The following is a 20,705-nucleotide window of genomic DNA, read 5'->3' as shown; positions in this document are numbered from 1 at the left end:
TAATTGCGGTACTTAATTTTAACGATTCGACTTTTGTGCCATACTAATCAAGCGGCCAAAACAAAATACTGCTTAGAGAATAGTAATATATACGTGAAGAGGCAGATATATAAGCAATACAGTACTATAGTTAAACCTAGCTAGCAGCTACATCATTCAAGAATGTATGTGTTTATCTATGTAGTTAAACTTTTTACTACTGCATGCGTTACACACTTTGGTTAATTAGGGGAAATGAGCCACCTTTCAAACTGCCAAGCCAGCCATGGATTCGAGATCTAATCTACCAGCCCCAAAACTAGTTAAAGGCACTTCAATCTTTCACTTTGACGACATCATGATCGATCAGATTTAGGCACGGCAGCATCTGTAGTTGCCCGTCCGGCCAAGACATTTTGTTTAAGGGACTCTATGATCAACATTATGGGTACATATATATATATATACATATATATGGCTGCGAACAGATCGAATTTGTTTAACTTGGATCATATATATGCTTTAATTCCAAGAGGAAGAAGTCAATTCTCTAATAAAACTTGTGCTAGTATATATTAATAACTTGATAGCAAATTAATCTTCATATTTCAGAAGTATAAGAATAATTAAATAAACTACTAGTCCTGACTCCTGACTTGCGCTAGCTAGTGCTCAAACTAAAAGAGGCCACTCGTATAAGGGATTCCTGTCTCTGGAAGCCAAGAATCCCCTACAATAAACTGGCCAACAGTGAACGGCATGGCATCGCTGGGTTGGCTGAGAACTTTGTATCCTGGCCATGGAACTCGACCGCCTGTGGCTGCGCCCGGTCCCGAGTTCAGATACTCACGATAAGTAACTGTGGATGTGGAATGGCCGGGCCACTCAAGCCATCCAGCAGGGTTAATGAAGCTGTCCAAGAATGACTGCATCACAATCACTGTGGACAAGGAGGTCCATGGCCGCCCAAGATATGCACCATTAAACTCGTTTTTGCTTCCTGGTGCCCGTGCCCGCGGGGCGGTTGTTAACATGCAGTTATGGATTACAAATCCAGATTTCTTTCCGTCATTCTTGTTCCCTTGTGCCGTGAAGGTGATCATTTCGCTGGCGGCTGGGAGGGCATAAAGGTGGCATAGCTGGAAAACTGCTGCTGCGTGACCAAAGATGAAGTCCACGGTTCCATAGATATCGCATTCTCTGTAGAATTGCGCCCCAGCTTTTGCGTACAAGGTGTCGTGATACCCGAGGAACCGGCATCTGTAGAACGATGACTGGTCAGCTTCGCTCAGAAGTGCTACGGCTTGATTGCCCTCTCCTGCGGGGTTCTCAAATGCAATAAACTGGGCCATGAATCCGTCTCCATAAACAGCTGAAACAAATGAAAAGGTGTTACGTACGTTGCAGTAGTCAGAATAATGCGATAAGAAACGGGCACAATTGTCTTTTGGTACAATATATTCATGCAGTTGTTGTATATATATATATATTTAAAAAAAAAAAAAAAAGTCAATATACGCAAATGTGGTTGCATGTATTCATATATTGAATTGGCGTATATGAATAGGATTCAAACATGCACACAACAAATTAATATTAGTATGAACTAAAACCTCAATTGTACAATGTCACTAAAACCTTAATTGTACCTGCCCAACCCCTATGTCATGTTGGAGTGGAAAGGAAATAAAAATTAGATAGAAATTATTCATTTAATAAATGTAATTGATCTACCACTTTACGTATTGCGAAATTACAACTTAATTATCTACCCCTACGTCTACGTGCATGCATGTAACCATGAAAACAAGATCAACGAAATTTACTCACAACATCAAACTAAGAATTGCTATCCTCGTCAAGGCATGCGTGTTAGACAAACTAAGAATCGTAAAAAAAAAAAAAAAAAAAAAAAAAAGAATCGTAATTGCGATTAGGTATTATGAGTAGTTTCTCATAACCTAATTGTAACATGCCCAATGGCCTCCATCTTTCCATATTCAAAAAAAAAAAAAAAAGGCAAACTTTCTGTTTTTGATTGTTTGACTTTCCATTTTATTCGTCAAAGAGAGATTTTTTTTTTTTTTCTGCATAGTGACCCTGACAAATAAAAGACTAGAAATCATGCTATATCCCGTACGTGCAACAAACTCTTACAGATCTAAGACTGCATATACTGATTGTCCTCAATTTGCTTAAAGCATAGCGATCGAGACAAGCACTTGCTGAAAAAAGTATTTCCAATATCTAAATCCCGGTATATATTGTTTTGGCAGACTTATCTCGTGATACATTCGTTAAAAGCATATGCAAAATCCGATGACAACCATACTATTTTTAGATTCCATATACCTGTAACACAAAGACCCAAAAAAAATTTTTTTTTTAGATCTTTGCTATGAATATTCAGGAAAGCTAATGAATCAGAAAAGCTAGGAAGCCTTAAGCCCTTGTACTTACAGAAGGTGGCTGTTTCCCAAGTTTCGAAGTCAGGGACCTTTCTGTTCATGGTGATCTTGGTGACATCTGCACCGTCCCCTATCAAAGCAATATTGGTCTTTTCCTTGGAGATGCATACGATCTCCTGGTAGACACCCGCCTCAACATGTATGTAGTACCTGGACTCGCTGCCGCTTGGGGCCGCGGCGATGGCGTCCATCACCTTCCTGAACGCTCCCGGTCTTGACAAAGACACGGTAGCATTAAAAGCAAAGTCACTTGGTAGGGCATCAGAACAACCCATTGCCAACGGAAATAGAAGAGCCAAGAGAACAACCTTCGACATTGACATAGCGTTCAACCAGAGAGAAAAGACAGTACTAAAGGAGAAAGAGGGGGCTGCTGGTGAGGTTTAAGCATGGGTTCTTGGTTTCATTTATAGGCTTTTTGGCCAATTTCTGCATGGAAATCCCGACTTTGAATAGCAAGAGACTGATTCAGAAAATGGAAATACATGCATGAGTGATGCATGCTTTCCTTCCGGAGACTCTGGTTGCCCTTAGAACAATTAACTTCCATTTGTTTTGGTAAATTAAACAAGACATATAACCTAAAACGATACACTTACTATTAAGAGACGGTAGCTTATATTACTAAATAACGTCATCAATAAGGTGTCGCAATATTAGCTAATATCTCAAAGTAGTACAGTACTTGGACACGATGATGTTAGGAGGGCTAATCAGATTAGCACCAAACTTCCTAGCAGAAAAAAAAAAAAAAAAGTCAAATTCTCGACCCTTTTAATGGTCATAATTAACAATTCCTCTACGGTGAATTGACCCTATAACTCAATGTCTGATGTCGATCTTTAATGCACGCTAACACGTGAACTTACCGGAGAATTTTGGGCAATTAGGAAAAATGTTCCATAGTGTGCTCAACCTCCAGGATACTAGGTTTTGGTTATTCTGGAGGGAGAAAGGTCCAAAAAATTCTAGATTAATTAGGAAACTGGTGTGTTTGGATTGCTTGTTTTCGTCGGAAAATATTGTCGTTTTCCGTGATCACATTTCCCTATCACCTTTTTCCCTCACATATATCAAATCGCTACAGTAATTTTTCCATGAAAAATGACGGAAAATGCAATCCAAACACCATTGTAGGTAGATTCCACGTAAGTAATTAAGATGAATTTGAAGTAAAGTTACTGATAAATGCTCCAAGCGTGCAGAAGCTCCGGACCATTTATTCCATATCTTTGTTCTACACTTTTATTTTATTTTAAATTTTCAACAAGGTATTAGGACATCATCCTGCTTACGAAAATTAATGAGGAAAACAAAAACGGCATAATGCTACCATTGTTTTTAACGTAGGCTTGGCATATTCCGGGCATTGACATTTTCTCAATGCAAAAAGAATATACCTTTAGACTTCGGACACAGGTCTCAGTTTTCTGGCCCTTTAAATTGATTACAATCCCATCAATGAGCAATATTTAATAGTTTAAGCCTTCTTAAATTTGTAGAAGGCCCCTAATTGCATCCTGCTATCCTGCTGATCTGATCTAAGTTATATGCAAGAATTGGATTGTGTGGGGATCCCAAATCCAGCATTTGAGTTTTCATCAGCATTAAAAACCGAGAACTGCTCAAGGAACAAGAAAAATTGAGCATGTTTTCGTCCCTAGCAACGAATTATTGATCACCATCTTGTCATAGACACAAGAGAAGCAAAGGTGCGGACACAGCTCACTTTCTTTGTCATGGAAAATATCATCGTCAATATGTTTAAATTGATGCAAAAATGAAATGGGAGTACAAAACAATTTCCAGAATGATGTCATATTCATGGACTCCCACACTTGTTCTTTTATCAGCCTTTTGCAATTTAACGTTATTCAGTTGTTACGTGAGTAACTAAGAACCTTTTTTTTTTTTTTTTTTTTTTGTTTCTTTGGTCTCAAAAATGTGTTTGTTTGTGTTTGGGGTTGGATTTTTGTGGTTGTTTTGTGTGTGTGTGTGTGTGGGGTGGGGTTTTTTGGGGGCGGGGGAGGGGGGGTGGGGAAGGAGAGAAGAGAGTTGGTGTACTGTGGTGAAGGGTCCGTAAAAGTGGGGTGGTCCGATGATGGGTGGATGTGGAACTATCTGCTATCGTAATTTGCAGTGCCATATTGGATTTACAAGTAACATTCAATCTCAGAAGAAGTTTTCTGGTTCATTTTATCTATTTTCCCTTTTCAATTGCACATCTGTTGCAACTCTTTTTCAGAATTCAGGAGTGGATAAAATGACTACAGACAGACAGGTTATTAGTAGTTTTTTGGGTAAATTATCTTTTATTCTCGTGTGATTTAGTGTTTTATCATATAATCCTTTATATTTAAAAATCTATGTATAACTCCTCATAGTTTGGATTAATATGTCACCATTAACTTTTTTGTTAAAACTAACTCTCAATAGTAAAGAGTGAAAATCAAACTAATAAATTGACAAATTTTACTCTTTCATTACTTCATTTTTTCCCTCCAAACGTAAAAAGAAGAAATTAAAATAAAAAATAGATAAATATGAAGTAGAAAATACCATTAAAGATTGAATAAATCTTATATACGCTATCACTGTTGAATCCATGACGTATGTGCAAAAATTGAATTTTAAATTCAAATTTTGTATAATTATTATTCATCCAAAACTAACTATGTAGACAATATCAGTATAGGAAAGATTAAACCTTAAAGATTTAGTTAAAAAACCTATAATGATATTCGTAGTTAAAAAAAGATTTGGTATTTTTGTTTTTAATTTATGTATTTTTGTATTTCCCTTCCATTCTTTTTGTTTCTTTTTTATTTTTTAATTTTCCTTCCATCTCTTTTGTACGTAAAAAAAATTAAGGTTTTGTAGGCCAAAGTGTAGGTTTTCAAAATCACCTTTTCTCTTCTCCTCCCCCCTCCCCAAGAGAGAGTGAGAGAAAGAAGAAGAAAAAAAGTAGTAGTGAAAGGATGAATTTGTTAATTTATTATTTTAATTTTAATTTTTTTTACTATTAACCGTTAGTTTTAACAAAAAGAAAAACTAACGGTGACACTTTAACCCAAACTATTAAAGATTATATATAGGTTTTTTAAACCATAGGAGATTATGTGATAAAACACCAAACAATAGGGGATAAAAGGTAATTTATCCAGTCTTTTTTTAGCTAGATGATTGTGGGGTGATTACTTCACTTTTGCCACCGGAGGTGATCAAGAATCTTAGCATGTTATTATGTGAAATCGTTAATCAATCCTACAAAACGAGAAGCTGAAAACCTCCACATTAAGTATACATAAAAGATAATTATTTTCCATGACGGCTACCAAAAATAAACCAATTTCAGCTAATTACATGAGCACGATCTCACTCCAATGCTACAGATAAAATGTGTTTCATGTCTACAATTGCTGATTTTGACTTGACCATGAAATTCAGGGATGCAATAGCAAGGGCAAAACACAAGAAGTTAACTAGGAAAGATCCTCGTATGGAGGTTGTTTACAGCTAACATCCTGTGTTGGAACATGTCAAAGATGATCAATCCTTCAAATTCCATTGATGTCACTGTTTATGTCCTCTGGTTCTTTGAAAAGAAGCGCAGAACCACGTAAAAAAGAATTCTGTAGAGGACAGCCCATCCCAACATGAAGTAGACCTTTTCCCACTTTTTTGATTCCTCTGTACGAATATGTAGCGAATTCAAAATCCCAAATCCAGTTACTTCTTGTCCTATTGGATTTTTTCCAAAACTAATTGGAGTCTGGTATTGATTCATCAGAAGCCCTTCATATGGATATGTCATCGTTGAAATGTAGTTCATCCATTTCCAATATTTGGGGATATCATGGCTGTTCAAGAAGTACCCGCAGAACAAGAAGAACAGAGCAGTGAATGCAATTACTGCTGCATAGCCAAGTATGTAATTCGGCACGATTGAGCTAACGAACACCACAAATGAGTTGGTGGACAAAAGGGACATGTAGAGAACGAGCAAGAAATAAAGGAATGGCCCGCGAAGCTTCAATGCGAACCAAACAATGACAGCATAAGCTGCAGCCTGGATTGCAAGAAAGGGAAGGTAAGTGATTAGACCAGCAATGGTATATGATGAGGCTCTGTAGGCATTATGAGAAGTTTCGCGAACAAAGATGAAACGTTCCTGGATGAAAGCAGGGACAGCATCATTGGAAGAAAAGAAAAAGAGACAGACTGTAAAGATGAAGAAACTAATACGGTCTGTAATTCCTTGCATGTTTTTTGGAGGGTGCCAGAACATTGTTGCCATCATGATGCCCATTACTATTAGGACCATTAGTCTGGAAAGGAAAAGTTCAGGGGTCCGCCTGATGTTTATGAAGTTTCGGCGCATGAGTATCCAAGTCTCAAGGAAGAAGGAATTCGAAAATTTTGGTCCTAGATGGAGGTATGCCCTCTTGTCTGGAGCAACATCTGGGGTCAGATAGTCATTCTCATTCACAGTGTAATCGCTGCTATGAGGTGTTGGAGTGCTTTGAAGCATATCACTGGAGTGGGTGTAGTAGGTGTAGTAGCCTGGTGATGAACTGCACAATTGCAGAGAGACAGATTAAGGGAAAACTATAAAAACCAAATGATTTGAGACCCTAATTAGACGTTAAAATTTTGTCAGAAACTGTACAGATAAGCATAATCAGTAAGAGCAATGGTGGAGCTCTTACTGGGATGAATTTAGTTTAGACTTAGATAGCTTGAAAATTGGAATTGGAAACAAGAAAATGAGAATTGAAGACTATGGCGTTTACCTCATTGGAAGTCTATGGTCCGGGTGTTGCCTAGTTGGTGTAAACTTCAGTGCTTGCATAATTCCACTTTGGGTCCAAGACCTTGATGTGTTCCATGGACTCCTCACACTATTATCAAATTTATCATCTGCTCCAGATTGTAATCGAACGTTTTTTCCACTCTTGTCTCTCATTTCATTTGCCCGCTGACCAGAACGTGGAGCTGGAGATGGAGATGGAAGGACAGTAGAAGTTGAGAAACCATCTGCAGATAATGATGGAGGTTTCATCCCAGTAAGGGTAAATGCTGCAAGAGCCTCAACTCCTAGCTCAGACTGATCATACTCTTGGATCACATCAATCAGGTACTCTATGGAGTTTTCCCCTTTTGGGACTTTGCGCCCCATGCGCCCCAGATGGAGAGTCACATCCTTGGGAGATCCTTGGTACATTAGCTGTCCACGAGCTAGGATTATGAGATGATCAAGAAGCAACTGGATACGGGACGAAGGCTGGTGAATTGTCAGTATTACAGTGCTCCCTGTTCGTGCGATATCGTGTACTTTCTCAATAACACTGTGAGCACTGGTGGAATCTAGTCCTGAGGTAGGCTCATCCAAGAAGAGTAATGTAGGTCCATGTATGATATCAACGCCGATTGAGACCCTACGACGTTCACCTCCGGACACTCCTCGAGTTCCTTCATCCCCTATGTAAGTGTTCCTAGTGGTCTACAAGGAAAAAATGCAAGCATTAGATTGCGTACTTATGATTTTATTCTGGTACTGAAAGGCAAAAAACTGTCCAAACGTTTACTACTTCAACTTGCAAAAGAGACGAGGAAGAGAGGCTGGTGAACTTACGGATAGACCAAGTTGCTCGATCAGCTGCTCAACGCGCTGTCTTTTCTCTGACCTTGAGATTGGTCCGAGTCTGAAATCGGCAGCAAACATTAGTGTCTCATAGACTGTCAGCATTGGGAAGAGCCTATCATCCTGCATTATATATGCTGAAGTTCTTTTGATCAAACTTGGACTAGTGTCCATCCCATCCAAGGAAATTCTTCCCCTCAGACTTCCACTGGCAATTCTTCCGGCCAATCCATCCAAGAGTGTTGATTTCCCAGCTCCACTTGGACCCATAACTGCTGTGATGCATCCTTTTGGTGCATAGCCAGTGATCTTATGCAATAAGTCGACTTCCTTAGTCACCCATCTACCATCCTCCTCCTTCTTCTTTATGATAGTGTATGTAAGGCTTGAGAATTCTACGCCTCCAGTGAAGTGGGTCGGTTTCCCTATTTCGATTGCTATATCAGGACGATGGCCATTATTTGCAGCTCCCATCATCGGTAAACCTTAGCGCCAAACAAGTTTGTTTGACTCCAGGAAATATATTGGATGAATGTGGAGAGAATTGTTGAGACAAGGCTTAGTTTTGAGCCTTTTTGTTTAAGTTATTTTTGGCCTCCCAACTATTCAGGATGCCTTTGACGGGGGGACTTAAAAGGACGTAGAGATGGAGAAAAGAACTTCTACAGCCGGTGGGGCCTAATAGAGGAGGCTATTCCAAAGTTTACACATTCCAACTGAGCATTGAGTAGTCCGGTTTTAATCGTTTTGATCGAAAAAGGAGAAAATGCCATCTTGTTTGCTTCATCCCTTTTGTATCTATCTTATGTTACCAATCCTGACAAATCTTTCTACTTCATGATGTTCTTTGATAAAATTTTCTCTGTTGGCAGATGTATGGACGGATCACTGAAATGCTCAATGATTTGCTCACAAATGTACGCTATTGTGTCGATTTATGTAAACTACTATTCAAGCTATTCTGCAATACTTGTAACATAGAACTGCCAAAATGGCAACTTGGCCAATTACCACGCTGAGGATTCTAGTACATTTCAATTAATTTTATCTTAAAAAGTAGTTAAGATGAGGCCTCAAATGCACATGCACAAGACATCCTTTTCAATCAACATAATTATACTCCCCTTGCTGCCACAGAAGGAAACAAAAATTGGTGATTTTGGCATAGTTACTGGTGCAAATTCTGCCCTATCAGTTTAAAGCAAAATGTGCGGAGAATTAGAGTGTCCATTAGCTGATTAGCTATCTACAGCTAGATTTTATAAGTTATTCAGCTCATGGCTAATGCTCTGTACTTTTAACGTCTCTGTCCGAAACGCCAAAGCCTAAAGGTCATTCTCAGAATGCGGTTATGGCAACACTTCTAGAGCATATGCGGGTGGTGTAAAACAGCAAAGAACTGGCATCAATCGTGACCCACTAGGTGGTTGCATAGAGCTGAATTAACTGATCTCTGTTCAATGACTAAACTGTGAAAATTACCATCATGGTTCCCTGAGCTACAAAATTTCGGTTGCACTAGCAGGTTACCAAGAGTAGCTAGGAACACTCAGGTCTCCCTGGTTCCTCCCTTCGAGCTTGTTTCCAAAACCCTTGTTTCATCGGATAGTTTTGACTATAATGATTTATAGTGCTAATTGATTGTGATGTTAACTTTTGATTACTGAAGTTTGTGAGTTGTGACAAGCCACCAACATTTTGATAATGTAATAGGATTCCCTCGGTGGCTACTGGCTCGGCCTGAGCTAATGCATCCAAATAACATATTTTAACTCAATTTGTCCTGTACTCAGGAGGGGATCCTCTATCCTTATTTGATCTTTTAAATCAGAAGTGTTGGATGATGGTAATGATTTTGTAGTGCCTTTTACCATACTGAGGTGCTTATTTCTTCTACTGTTAACGATGTTAATTAAAAACTGCAAATATTTCACCAGCACAAGTAAAAATACGTATACAGCTATTAAAAGCAAACACCAAACCCTAGGAACCTCCGCTAGGGCTCCACTGCGGCGCTCGTCGCAGCAGCATGGCGGCCAAGGGACCGTCGGGGCAGCCTCCGTCAGGCGGAGCGCCACGGTCCTTTGCAGCAGTGGTCTCATCAACCCCGACAGAATCCATGGCGCTGGGGGAGGTTTCCTCTTTCAGGGGAGAACCTGCCTTGCGCCTTTCCCGTCAAGATATTGAAACACTTTCACAGCCTTTCCAGAATGCATTGGTGGGTCGGTTTCCCTTCAGCAGACCGACAATGGAAATCATCCGAAAATTTATCACCTCCATCGGCTTAAAGGGAGAATGTGCAGTGGGTCTTTTGGATTCCAAGCACGTCCTCATCCGGCCGTCGTTGGAAGAAGACTACACACGACTGTTTGCTCGCCGACTATGGTACGTCCAGAACTCCCCCATGTCACTCTCGAAGTGGTCGTTGGAGTTTAAAGCAGATCACGAACTGGCGATAGCTCCGGTGTGGGTTTCTTTCCCAGAACTCCCAATCCCCTTCTTTCAGAAGAACCAGCTTCTGCGCCTTGCTGCGACTCTAGGCCGCCCTCTTCGGGTAGATGCAGCAACCACTGATCTGCGGCGTCCATCAGTGGCTCGGGTAATGGTGGAAGTAAATGTGGCCTCGCCGCCGGCGAAGCGGGTATGGATAGGAGATGATCAATTTGGCTTCTGGCAGGCAGTGGAATGGGAGAACGTCCCTGCGTATTGCCCATACTGCAGCAACTTTGGGCATGAAGAGACGGGCTGTTTTAAGAAGAACCCAACTTTGCAGCGGGCGAAGGACGCCCAGAAAGCTTGTGCAGTTCCGAGGCTGGTGCGTGCGTATGCGCCGAAGGTTACCGGAGAACAGCAGATCGTTCCATCTGATCAGGTTCCAGCACAGGAGCCACCAACAGCGGACAGCGGGGCTACTGCGAAACTGAAGAACTGTTGCCTGTTTGATGGCCAGGTGACGGAACAGCAACAGGAGTGGGCGACAGGTGCAGACAGGATGCGGCAAGTAGAGGAGCCGCCGCGTATAAAAGGTCCCCAACTTGAAGACCGGCCGGAAGCCCGCCCACTGGGGGATGACAATGCAATCCCGTTCACGGGAGAGGACCAGGTTGCACTGAGCGCTGATGCCTCCATGGGACAGACGCTGCCGGCGTCGTTTCCGCTGATAACAGCCGTCACGTCTCAACAGGCTCCCGTCGAGGGAGAGCTGGTTGCTGATGGCATTGCCATCGCAGCACATACTGAGGGGGCTCTGGTTGTCGATGAGCCACAATCTGCTCCGCTGCTGGCCACTGGCGAGCAAGCCGCACAGCCAGTGTTAGCCAGTGAAGAGAAGGATCTGCAGGTCCATGCTACAGGAGCTAGCGGAGCTACATTGCAGCAGCTGGACGTCGTGCACGGGAACTCCTTGGCTGCTTTGGAAATCATGGAGGAGTCGGCTGAGGAGTCACCAGGTGGTGCTACATCCCTGGGACGCGCGGAGGGCCAACGGCTAACTCGGTGTCCCCAGCAGCCCGGGTTGTCTGTCGCTGCGTTAGTAGAGGAGACCATTGTTGCTACCGCAGGTGAAATCATTCATAAGTTGGCTGATCAAGTGTTTCGGGAAACCGAAGAGATGCGTTCGGTAAAGCCCCAAGCTACGATCCAACTTGATGAGGGGGAATTCACTGATTCGGAGTCTGAGGTTGGCCATTCACCAGCTAATGGAACCTTCATAGAGGCTGCATCGAAAGAGAAGGCGATGGATACTAGCGACTCTTCGAATGAGACGGCGATGGATACTAGCAACTCTTCGCAGCAACGTAAGCATATTACGTCTAAAGTGGTAACCGCTGCACTTGAGAAGGTAGACACCAGTCATGCTCCACATAATGTGGTATTAGTTGGTGACACACCCCTTGTGGGTCCAATTACAATAACAGAAACGGAAAAGTCCCGGCTTGAAAATGTGCCACAGTTTAAAGATGTGTTCGAAGAGTTTCAATGGGAGAAATTACATGGTATGATTCCTCTCGTTCATCTAAAACCTTTCCTTCATTCAAGTACAAAATGCACTGAGAACAAAACTGAAGAGGGAAAGGATGATTCACAACGTGATAAAGACAAATATCACGACCAGGAACTAGTTCACGAGCAATTTACCCAAGTGATGTCAAAGAAAACGAGGAAGCAGCTCTCAAGACAAGGTAAAACAATGCAGACACGTCAAGATGTTAAACCAAAGTTCCATGCTCACTCACAATCCCACAAATGTGGGGCACCCTCGTGTGGATGATTTCGTTTGATTGATCTGTTATGTGTTTTTTCTTTCCTAACTGTCTTTCTTTTTACTTCAACAGAGGTCAGGTTTGGCCCCCCTCTATTTTGCTGTGTTTGTTTTTCCTTTCTTTTCGATATAAATAAATTAGGGGATGGCATCCCTACCCCAATTTGGGGTTTTGCCAAAAAAAAAAAAAATACAGCTATTAAAGGAAGTGTCAAAAAAAAAAAGTTAAGGGCTATGAAAAGAAAAGTTAAATCCATTTAGGCATGGGCATCCCACGGTCCATGGGACCTTAGATTGAGGGATCGACATCCTTCTATGATTTCCCTACCTGCTGCGTAGCAAGTAACCAAGAATCTACAGAAATGTAAGGGGTTTAGATGGGTTTTGTAGAAATCAGCTGCGCGCGACGTAACAAAGGGGCCGTTTAATCGTCCGAGTTTCTACTCTTCCCAACTGTTCCTAACTCTCTCCCTCATCTTTCATTCCCGGCAACCAAGCCAAGCAAAGCATGAGCAATCTATTAGGCTTGCAAACATCCCTCTTCACCACCTTCTTCTCATTTGCCCCAGAATTACCCTTAAATCCCCCCAAAATTTCCCCCACGTCCTCTTCCCTTCTTCTTCTACCCTGGGAGCTTTCCCACATTCCCAAATCCAAGAAATTCATACCAACAAACACTTCCATAACCAGTAAGTAAAACACACATAAAAAGTCATTCTTTCCACTAAAGATGTCTCTTTTATTGGTTTTAAAATTCTGGGTTTACGGTATTAATGGGTCTTTCTCTTTTTTCCCTTTTTTCCATTTTGGGTTCAGGGACTCTGGTGAGTAGTGTGTCTAGTGAATCCGTACAGGAAGTAGTTGACGTTGAAGTTGCAGATGGCCTGACAATGACCCAATTTTGTGACAAGATTATCGAACTGTTCTTGAATGAAAAACCCAAGTCAAAAGATTGGAGGAAGTATTTGGTATTTAGGGAAGAGTGGAAGAAATACAGGGATAGGTTTCACAGTCGGTGCTTATCTCGAGCTGATGCTGAAAATGATTCTGAAATGAAGCAAAAGCTGATTACTTTATCAAGAAAAGTGAAGAAGGTATTTGATGAATTTCATCATGCTTTTCTTTTTTCTTTTCAACTGAGATTGAGGCATGTTGTAATCAGTTTTGAGTATTGAAACTAATCGGTATTGAGTATTGCAGATTGATGATGAAATGGAAAGGCATACTCAACTTCTTAAAGAGATTCGAGATAGCCCCTTGGACTTGAATGCAATCGTTTCTAAAAGGCGCAAGGATTTCACTGGGGAGTTTTTCCGCTATCTTACTCTGCTTTCCGAGACATGTGATACTTTGGAAGACCGGGATGGTAAAAAGTTTTGCATTTTGTGCGTCTAAGTTGCTAGAATGAAATAATTTGATGATCTAAACAACTGACAGAAATTTAGGAGTGTCATTTATCTATTTGTCGTTTTCAATTCAAACAATCTGTTAATTGTTATTATGAAACAGTGAGCTGTGAAACATGTCCTACTGCGAAGAGTTATGTTTCTTTGTTGCTCCATTCATCATTAAGACTTGAGAGGATAAATTAGAAGGTTTGGTTTGTAATGATCTTATAAGCTAGATGTTTATTTAGACAAATAGGTAACTAACTTCCTGACATTTTAGCTACCTGATGGTTATTTTAGGACTGCTTGTGTTGCTGCATCTCAATTGCTGAATTCTAGTTATTAGGTTCTTTATTCTGACAAAAAATGGACGATGGACTTGTGCATACTGTTACTAGGTCAGATAAACTTGTCTATTGTTAGATGACAAACATATTCATATTGATTTATGCTGACTTAGGAATCCCATGGGATATACTGATACAAAATTAATGTCAAGTTCAGTAAAGTTTGAATGGAAAACAAGGTCCTTGGTTCTCGTCTTATTGGTATTCTTTTGACTTGGAACTTTCCCATGTAAAGAGTGCAAAAGCTTCAACCCCTTGAGATTTCTGAGCTTGGTCTAGTCTCCAGGCACCTCTGTTTGTATATTGTTCAAAACAGAAGTGCAATCAAGTTTGAACAGCTATAGTCATTCTTATATATCGTACAATGCCCACTAATGATTTCATCTAGCTTGCAAGCATCTATCATTAAATTAGTTAATTCTTAGTGGCATGATACTTCATCACAACATAAACTAACATGATGCGTTTCATTGTGTTTGGGCCAAGGTGGGAGGGGATGGGGATTGTTCTTGTATAAACAGAAGCAAAATAATGCCAATTTTCTGTATAAACAGCATTGGCTAGACTTGGGGCTAGATGCTTGTCAGCTGTCAGTGCTTTTGATAACACCCTGGAGAGTGTGGAGACATTAGATTCTGCACAAGCGAAATTTGATGACATCTTGGGGTCAGTGTCAGTGGACGCGGCATGTGAAAAGATCAAAAGTCTTGCCAAGGCAAAAGAACTTAGCCCTTCATTGATCCTATTGATAAACAGTGCTTGGGCATCGGCAAAGGAGTCCCCTACAATGAAAAATGAGGTATGAGCATTGGTAGGTCGCTAAACGAAGTTCAGTGATATTTGAAATTTAAATTGCACATCCTCCTGCTTATTCCTGGGTTTTAAAGTGACTTCCACTTAGATTTTATAACGGCAATTAAACTTCCTTGTGCCAATCTTGCCAAGGGAGTCACTTGAAAGTCCAAACTCCCTTGAATTAACACATGTGATAAAGATACTGCAATTTAAAAGACCAGAGGTAAATTTTTACACTCGTTGCAGTTTTACATGCAGTGATTGATGTTATCAACCCAATTTTGTCCCCACCACACCCAAAGGATTAGGATTGTCTTACCCTGCTTAATTTGAAGTGTCACTAGTTTAAGCCTGCAATATATGGAGATATCAGTCCTAATCGTTCGTAATCCAAGATCTTTTCTTGTCTCCATATTTGTCAAGTGTTTCCTGGCTATTATTTGTTTAAGTGTTTATTCAATATTTCAGCGTCCTTGACTTGGACCGTGGTCTTGGCTAATACAGGTGAAAGATATAATGTATCGACTGTACAAGGCCACTCAAAGTAGTCTGAGGAGTATTGCTCCAAAAGAAATAAAGCTACTTAAGTATTTGTTGAACATCATCGACCCTGAAGAGCGATTTTCGGCACTGGCCACAGCCTTCTCCCCTGGGGACGAACATGATATGAAGGACCCAAAAGCTATATACACGTAATAGAGCTCTACATTTCTTTCTTTGAGGTTGTGATAATATTACGTGATCTTTTGCTTCTTTCTAAGTTTGACAATATTTGGCATTTCTATCTTTTTCTCCCTTTTTTTTTTGGACGGGGTGGGGCAGTACTCCCAAGGAGCTACATAAGTGGATTAAAATCATGCTTGATGCTTACCATCTGAGCAAGGAAGAGACTGAAATAAGAGAAGCGCAGCAGATGAACCAGCCTGTTGTTATCCAGAGACTTTTCATCCTAAAGGAAACAATCGAAGAGGAATATTTAAGTCAAGAAGGCAAAAGAGAGAGAGAGATGGTAAATCAGAGGAGTTGTGAGAAAGCATCCCATCTGTAGATATCATCACACCTACATTAAGCCAGAAGATCTGCTCATGTTGTCGAGTCGTCAAGCGCAATTCTGAAATCTTCTCTTGTATCTCAGTGTACCTGGTTAAATGTTGTAGCCGCCAAATGCTGTTATAGTGTTATGTATCACATCATAGTAACTTTTGGCAAAAACTTAGATAGACCTGGTCTTGGAGATCACGTGACTCAAATTTTATCACATATTCCATTCTTGGATTAGCGAGTTGGCGTAACGATATTGGGATCACATGGTCTACATAAATCATGTCTATCCAAGTGTTTGCTATAACTTCGTCCCGCGGGTTGAGGTACTTCAATAAATTGTTTACAATCACATGCAGCAGTTTGTATAGTCATGGGTTACTGGACTCTCTTTGATTTTGAGAAAATATATATAAGCTATGGAGAAACACTTGCTGTTAATAAAAAATTCAATACTTGGTTGTCATGATGGTTCATGGAAGACGAAGCACAATTTTGCCTTGTAAATTTTAAGCACAGTACTAATAAAGAGATAAGTAATGAATGGTTGTGTCGATCATTTTGAAGCGCTACCCCAAAAAAAAAATTGTTAAGTAATCGTAAAAAGCTGCTGTAGGTAACCTTACCGTTATAGGAAATCGGGTCGGGTAGCCTCGTGGTTCGGGTTGAATCCAACCCATTGCCACCAGTAACGGGTTTGACTTTTTTTTTTCTTTTTTTCTTTTTTTCCCACCTTCAGTAGCCTCTCCCCCAAGCAAAACACAAGCATTTAGGTGTCCTCGTAGACGACATGGGCAGCCTTAAACCCTATACCCAAACTCAGGCTTAAACCCTACATAGCTTCCGTCCTCCAGAACAAAGAACGTAGTTCTACTTCTACCAAGGAACAACATACACCGAATCTCCGCTAACATGGCCACTTCGATACTCCTGCGGTCGGCCCTTAGGCGCCCGGAATTGCATACTTCTGCTTTAGCTGCTTCGAGATCCGTGAGTTTCTTCCCTCTTTCTTGATCACTACATATGTCTTTACCTCCGTTGTCAATACTTTCTATTTGTCTTAAATTTCTTTGTCTTCTTTTTCTTACACACGATGATATATATGCGTATTGCGGACAGCTCTGGTTCCTTTTTTTCTCTTTTTTCTTTTTTTTTTTTTTTAGTGTTGAAATCTTGTTTTAATTAATTAAGTTTTATATTTAATACAATGTTTTCTGTATGAAAAAAGGATATCTCTTCTGAGGCATCCAAAACGAGAAATAAAGACCCTCAGTTACTGAGCTATATTTTGATTCTACTCTGTTGTTGGTATCAAAGATGAATGTATGGAACATAATTTGCTAAAGTTTGAATTTTTCTCTTTCGGAATTGGGAAAGACTGCAATTTTTGTGGTAAGTTTCATGTAGCTTATTGGGACTTGTAATTCTTAAACAGTGGATTGTTTAATTAGGCTTTATGAGAAACAATAATCAGCTGGTTGGCAGATCTAATTGGTTTAGCCTAGTTTGTTCTACATGAATTAGTTGTTATTTGCATGCTCTTCGGTTACTCTTAGGCCTCAATCTTTTGTCCTGTTACTGTTAAGCTAGTGCTGGTTTTTGAGCATGGTACTTGGGATTGTTCCCGTGATAATCCGTTCAAATAACAGGTTGTAATAATAAGCAGATCTGAGGAGTTTCCAAGAATTGATGTTTGCATTTGTCTGAAGATTATCATGTATACTTTTGCTATTGCAGTTGGTGGGAAATGTTAAGGCATCCCCTGCTACCTCTCCTTTGTCAAGGATGTTGACTAGTCTCAGATACTTCAGGTAACCACAACCTGGCAACAGCTTGATTTCTGCCTTTTGAACTTTCCTGGTCTGCTAATGCGTTTTCCTTTTTTCCATCTTAAGTTCAAGGCCACTAGCTGATGATGTCATTGGAATTGACCTGGGTACCACAAATTCATGTGTTGCACTTATGGAGGGAAAGGTTTAGTTCTTCTTTCTCATTTGACTTGATACTTCTTTAGCCTTGCAGAATAACTTGCATGAGCAGTTTCACTCATTGTTCACTAATGATTGGTGTAGACTGCCAGAGTTATTGAGAATGCCGAAGGAACCCGAACCACCCCATCTGTAGTTGCTTTTAGCCAGAAAGGAGACTTGCTTGTGGGAGCTACGGCAAAACGTCAAGCTGTGACCAATCCACAAAATACACTTTTCGCCACTAAACGTTACATAGGAAGGCGTTTTGATGATCCTCAGACACAAAAGGAATTGAAAATGGTGCCTTTTAAGATAGTCAGAGCACCTAATGGAGATGCTTGGGTTGAAGCTAATGGACAAACGTACTCTCCCAGCCAGGTTGGAGCATTCATACTTACTAAGATGAAAGAGACCGCCGAATCTTACCTTAACAAAAGTGTGAACAGAGCTGTAATTACGGTTCCAGCCTACTTCAATGATGCTCAAAGACAAGCTACAAAGGATGCTGGGAGGATAGCAGGTCTTACTGTGGAAAGAATAATTAATGAACCCACTGCTGCTGCACTTTCTTATGGAGTCAACAACAAGGAAGGGACAATCGCAGTTTTTGATCTAGGAGGTGGTACTTTTGACATTTCCATTCTAGAGATATCAAATGGTGTCTTTGAGGTAATCATCAATCTTTACATGTTATTACCAAGGGGGGAAAAACTCTCTTTACATGTTTTATGTGATCTGCATCTCCTTTATGTGTCTTATGTTGGTTGTTTAAACGTCTGCAAACAGGTAAAAGCAACTAATGGAGACACATTTTTGGGAGGAGAGGATTTTGACAACACAATGCTGGAATTCTTGGTGAGCGAATTCAAGAAGGCAGAGAGGATTGATCTATCAAAAGACAAGCTTGCCCTGCAAAGGCTGCGAGAAGCTGCTGAAAAGGCAAAGATAGAACTCTCTTCAACATCTCAGACTGAAATCAACTTGCCATTCATAACTGCAGATGCCTCTGGAGCAAAGCATTTTAATGTGACTTTGACCAGATCAAAGTTTGAGACTCTTGTATATCACTTGATTGAAAGGACTAAAGCCCCTTGTATAAGCTGTCTGAAGGATGCCGGTGTCTCCACCACAGATATAGATGAAATTCTTCTGGTTGGAGGAATGACCCGTGTCCCTAAGGTACAGCAAGTAGTTGCTGAAATTTTTGGTAAGAGCCCAAGCAAGGGTGTCAATCCTGACGAGGCTGTGGCAATGGGAGCCGCCATTCAGGGTGGTATTCTACGTGGTGATGTGAAGGATCTTCTGTTATTGGATGTAACTCCTCTCTCACTTGGTTTAGAAACTATGGGTGGCATTTTCACCAGGTTAATTAACAGAAATACAACAATTCCAACAAAGAAGTCCCAGGTGAGTTTACTTGCATACGTTTGAATTCTAGTTGTTGCAAGGAAAAGGATAACTGATTGGTAGATCTTTAGAATTAATATTGCCAAAACTTGTTCCATTCAACATCTCCCACCTATGTTTTGGTCGTGGAGATGCATCAACTCACGTTTTGTGTATGGCAATGTAATGGTCATAATTAGGCCCTTGGCTATGCGGGAAATAACCATTGCAGAATATTCCTACCAATGTTAAAACTTTAGATATCTTAGAGTTGCTTAGCCGTTGTTGTACCATGATTAAAATGGTTTATTGCACTTCTCTTTAGATAAAACATGTTTCAGGAGGGACAATTTGATGGTTTGATCAAATTATTCAGCCTATGTTTATTTTGATCTCAGGTCTTCTCCACAGCTGCTGATAACCAAACTCAAGTTGATATTAAAGTGCTTCAAGGGGAGCGCGAATTTGCAGCAGATAACAAACTTCTAGGGGAGTTTAATCTTGAAGGAATTCCACCTGCCCCTAGGGGGAATCCACAAATTGAAGTAACATTTGACATTGATGCCAATGGCATTGTTACAGTTTCAGCTAAAGACAAGACTACTGGGAAAGAACAACAGATAACAATACGTTCATCCGGAGGGCTTTCTGAGGATGAGATTCAAAAGATGGTCAAAGAAGCCGAGCTGCATTCACAGAAGGACCTGGAGAAAAAAGAACTGATTGATCAGAGAAATTCTGCTGAGACAACCATTTATAGCATTGAGAAGAGCTTAACAGAGTTTAGGGATAAGGTTCCAGCTGAGGTGGTGACTCAAATACAATCTGCAGTCTCAGATCTACGGAAAGCAATGGATGGAGAAAATGTTGATGAAATAAAGGCAAAGATGGAAGCTGCAAATAAAGCCGTTTCAAAGATTGGAGAGCATATGGCTGGAGGTAGCGGTGGGAATACCTCTGGAGGGTCTGACCCTCAGGGTGGTGATGAAGCCCAAGAAACAGAATATCAGGAGGTCAGGAAGTGAGTTGGTCTCAAGTTATAACCATGCAATGGCATGCACGTAGCAGGATTATAGAAGGTGAATTTTTTGTTAGTTTACCTAATTGAAGGTAATCAATTTGATGTTGAGTCGTAGTCTTTGCGGCAAGCATGCAAGACATTGGACCTATTGGTTTAGACAATTTGCAGAATTCTTTCGTCTTAAGACTGCTTGTACATCACTGTTGGCATCTGTCACGAAATTTCTTCAATACAATGTTTAAATGGTACTCACTGTGCATTGTTTTTTTTTTTTTTGGTTGATACCCGATACAAGCAGAAAAGCAACAAATCTGGCATGCAATCGTCATTGGCTAACTAATTCCTCAGGTCCGAGGAACGTGATATAGAGATGAGACCAACTTGTTTAAGCTTGGTTCATGTTTG

General features: G+C 40.6%; 4 protein-coding genes across 4 annotated transcripts; 2 read left to right on the top strand and 2 right to left on the bottom strand.

The window, feature by feature from the left end:
• Positions 1-656: 656 nt before the first annotated feature.
• LOC113699436 (pectinesterase-like) lies at positions 657-2,764 on the bottom strand. Its single transcript, XM_027219810.1, has 2 exons — positions 2,440-2,764; positions 657-1,351 (listed from the first exon to the last, which is right to left on the bottom strand). The coding sequence occupies exons 1-2, from the start codon at positions 2,762-2,764 to the stop codon at positions 657-659; spliced, it is 1,020 nt and encodes a 339-aa protein (XP_027075611.1).
• A 2,960-nt stretch (positions 2,765-5,724) lies between these two features.
• Positions 5,725-8,714, bottom strand: LOC113699435 (ABC transporter G family member STR2-like). The gene is made up of 3 exons (XM_027219809.2): positions 8,083-8,714; positions 7,241-7,950; positions 5,725-7,021 (listed from the first exon to the last, which is right to left on the bottom strand). Exons 1-3 carry the CDS (start codon positions 8,566-8,568, stop codon positions 6,028-6,030), a joined length of 2,190 nt encoding a protein of 729 aa, XP_027075610.2. The 5' UTR covers positions 8,569-8,714; the 3' UTR covers positions 5,725-6,027.
• A 4,017-nt stretch (positions 8,715-12,731) lies between these two features.
• Positions 12,732-16,293, top strand: LOC113699094 (uncharacterized protein At4g37920). Its single transcript, XM_027219188.2, has 6 exons — positions 12,732-13,041; positions 13,169-13,446; positions 13,553-13,718; positions 14,642-14,886; positions 15,387-15,574; positions 15,705-16,293. The coding sequence occupies exons 1-6, from the start codon at positions 12,861-12,863 to the stop codon at positions 15,928-15,930; spliced, it is 1,284 nt and encodes a 427-aa protein (XP_027074989.2). The 5' UTR covers positions 12,732-12,860; the 3' UTR covers positions 15,931-16,293.
• A 409-nt stretch (positions 16,294-16,702) lies between these two features.
• Positions 16,703-20,552, top strand: LOC113699093 (heat shock 70 kDa protein, mitochondrial-like). Its single transcript, XM_027219187.2, has 6 exons — positions 16,703-16,913; positions 17,661-17,734; positions 17,819-17,897; positions 17,996-18,562; positions 18,680-19,300; positions 19,678-20,552. Exons 1-6 carry the CDS (start codon positions 16,836-16,838, stop codon positions 20,302-20,304), a joined length of 2,046 nt encoding a protein of 681 aa, XP_027074988.2. The 5' UTR covers positions 16,703-16,835; the 3' UTR covers positions 20,305-20,552.
• The last annotated feature ends 153 nt before the right edge of the window (positions 20,553-20,705 follow it).

This window comes from Coffea arabica, chromosome 7c, assembly GCF_036785885.1.
Source record: "Coffea arabica cultivar ET-39 chromosome 7c, Coffea Arabica ET-39 HiFi, whole genome shotgun sequence".
NCBI lineage: Eukaryota > Viridiplantae > Streptophyta > Magnoliopsida > Gentianales > Rubiaceae > Coffea > Coffea arabica.
This window is presented reverse-complemented; position numbering and strand designations above follow the sequence as displayed.

Excerpts from the sequence above, each read along its gene's own strand:
- LOC113699436 (XM_027219810.1), bottom strand. The coding sequence starts at position 2,764 with ATGTCGAAGGTTGTTCTCTTGGCTCTTCTATTTCCGTTGGCAATGGGT. Across the intron at positions 1,352-2,439 it reads TTGGGAAACAGCCACCTTCT|CTGTTTATGGAGACGGATTC; the intron begins GTAAGTACAAGG and ends CATTTGTTTCAG.
- LOC113699094 (XM_027219188.2), top strand. The coding sequence starts at position 12,861 with ATGAGCAATCTATTAGGCTTGCAAACATCCCTCTTCACCACCTTCTTC. Across the intron at positions 13,447-13,552 it reads TATCAAGAAAAGTGAAGAAG|ATTGATGATGAAATGGAAAG; the intron begins GTATTTGATGAA and ends TGAGTATTGCAG. Across the intron at positions 14,887-15,386 it reads CCCCTACAATGAAAAATGAG|GTGAAAGATATAATGTATCG; the intron begins GTATGAGCATTG and ends TGGCTAATACAG.
- LOC113699435 (XM_027219809.2), bottom strand. The coding sequence starts at position 8,568 with ATGATGGGAGCTGCAAATAATGGCCATCGTCCTGATATAGCAATCGAA. Across the intron at positions 7,951-8,082 it reads TCGAGCAACTTGGTCTATCC|ACCACTAGGAACACTTACAT; the intron begins GTAAGTTCACCA and ends TTTTCCTTGTAG. Across the intron at positions 7,022-7,240 it reads GACCATAGACTTCCAATGAG|TTCATCACCAGGCTACTACA; the intron begins GTAAACGCCATA and ends GCAATTGTGCAG.
- LOC113699093 (XM_027219187.2), top strand. The coding sequence starts at position 16,836 with ATGGCCACTTCGATACTCCTGCGGTCGGCCCTTAGGCGCCCGGAATTG. Across the intron at positions 16,914-17,660 it reads CTTTAGCTGCTTCGAGATCC|TTGGTGGGAAATGTTAAGGC; the intron begins GTGAGTTTCTTC and ends TTGCTATTGCAG. Across the intron at positions 19,301-19,677 it reads TTCCAACAAAGAAGTCCCAG|GTCTTCTCCACAGCTGCTGA; the intron begins GTGAGTTTACTT and ends TTTTGATCTCAG.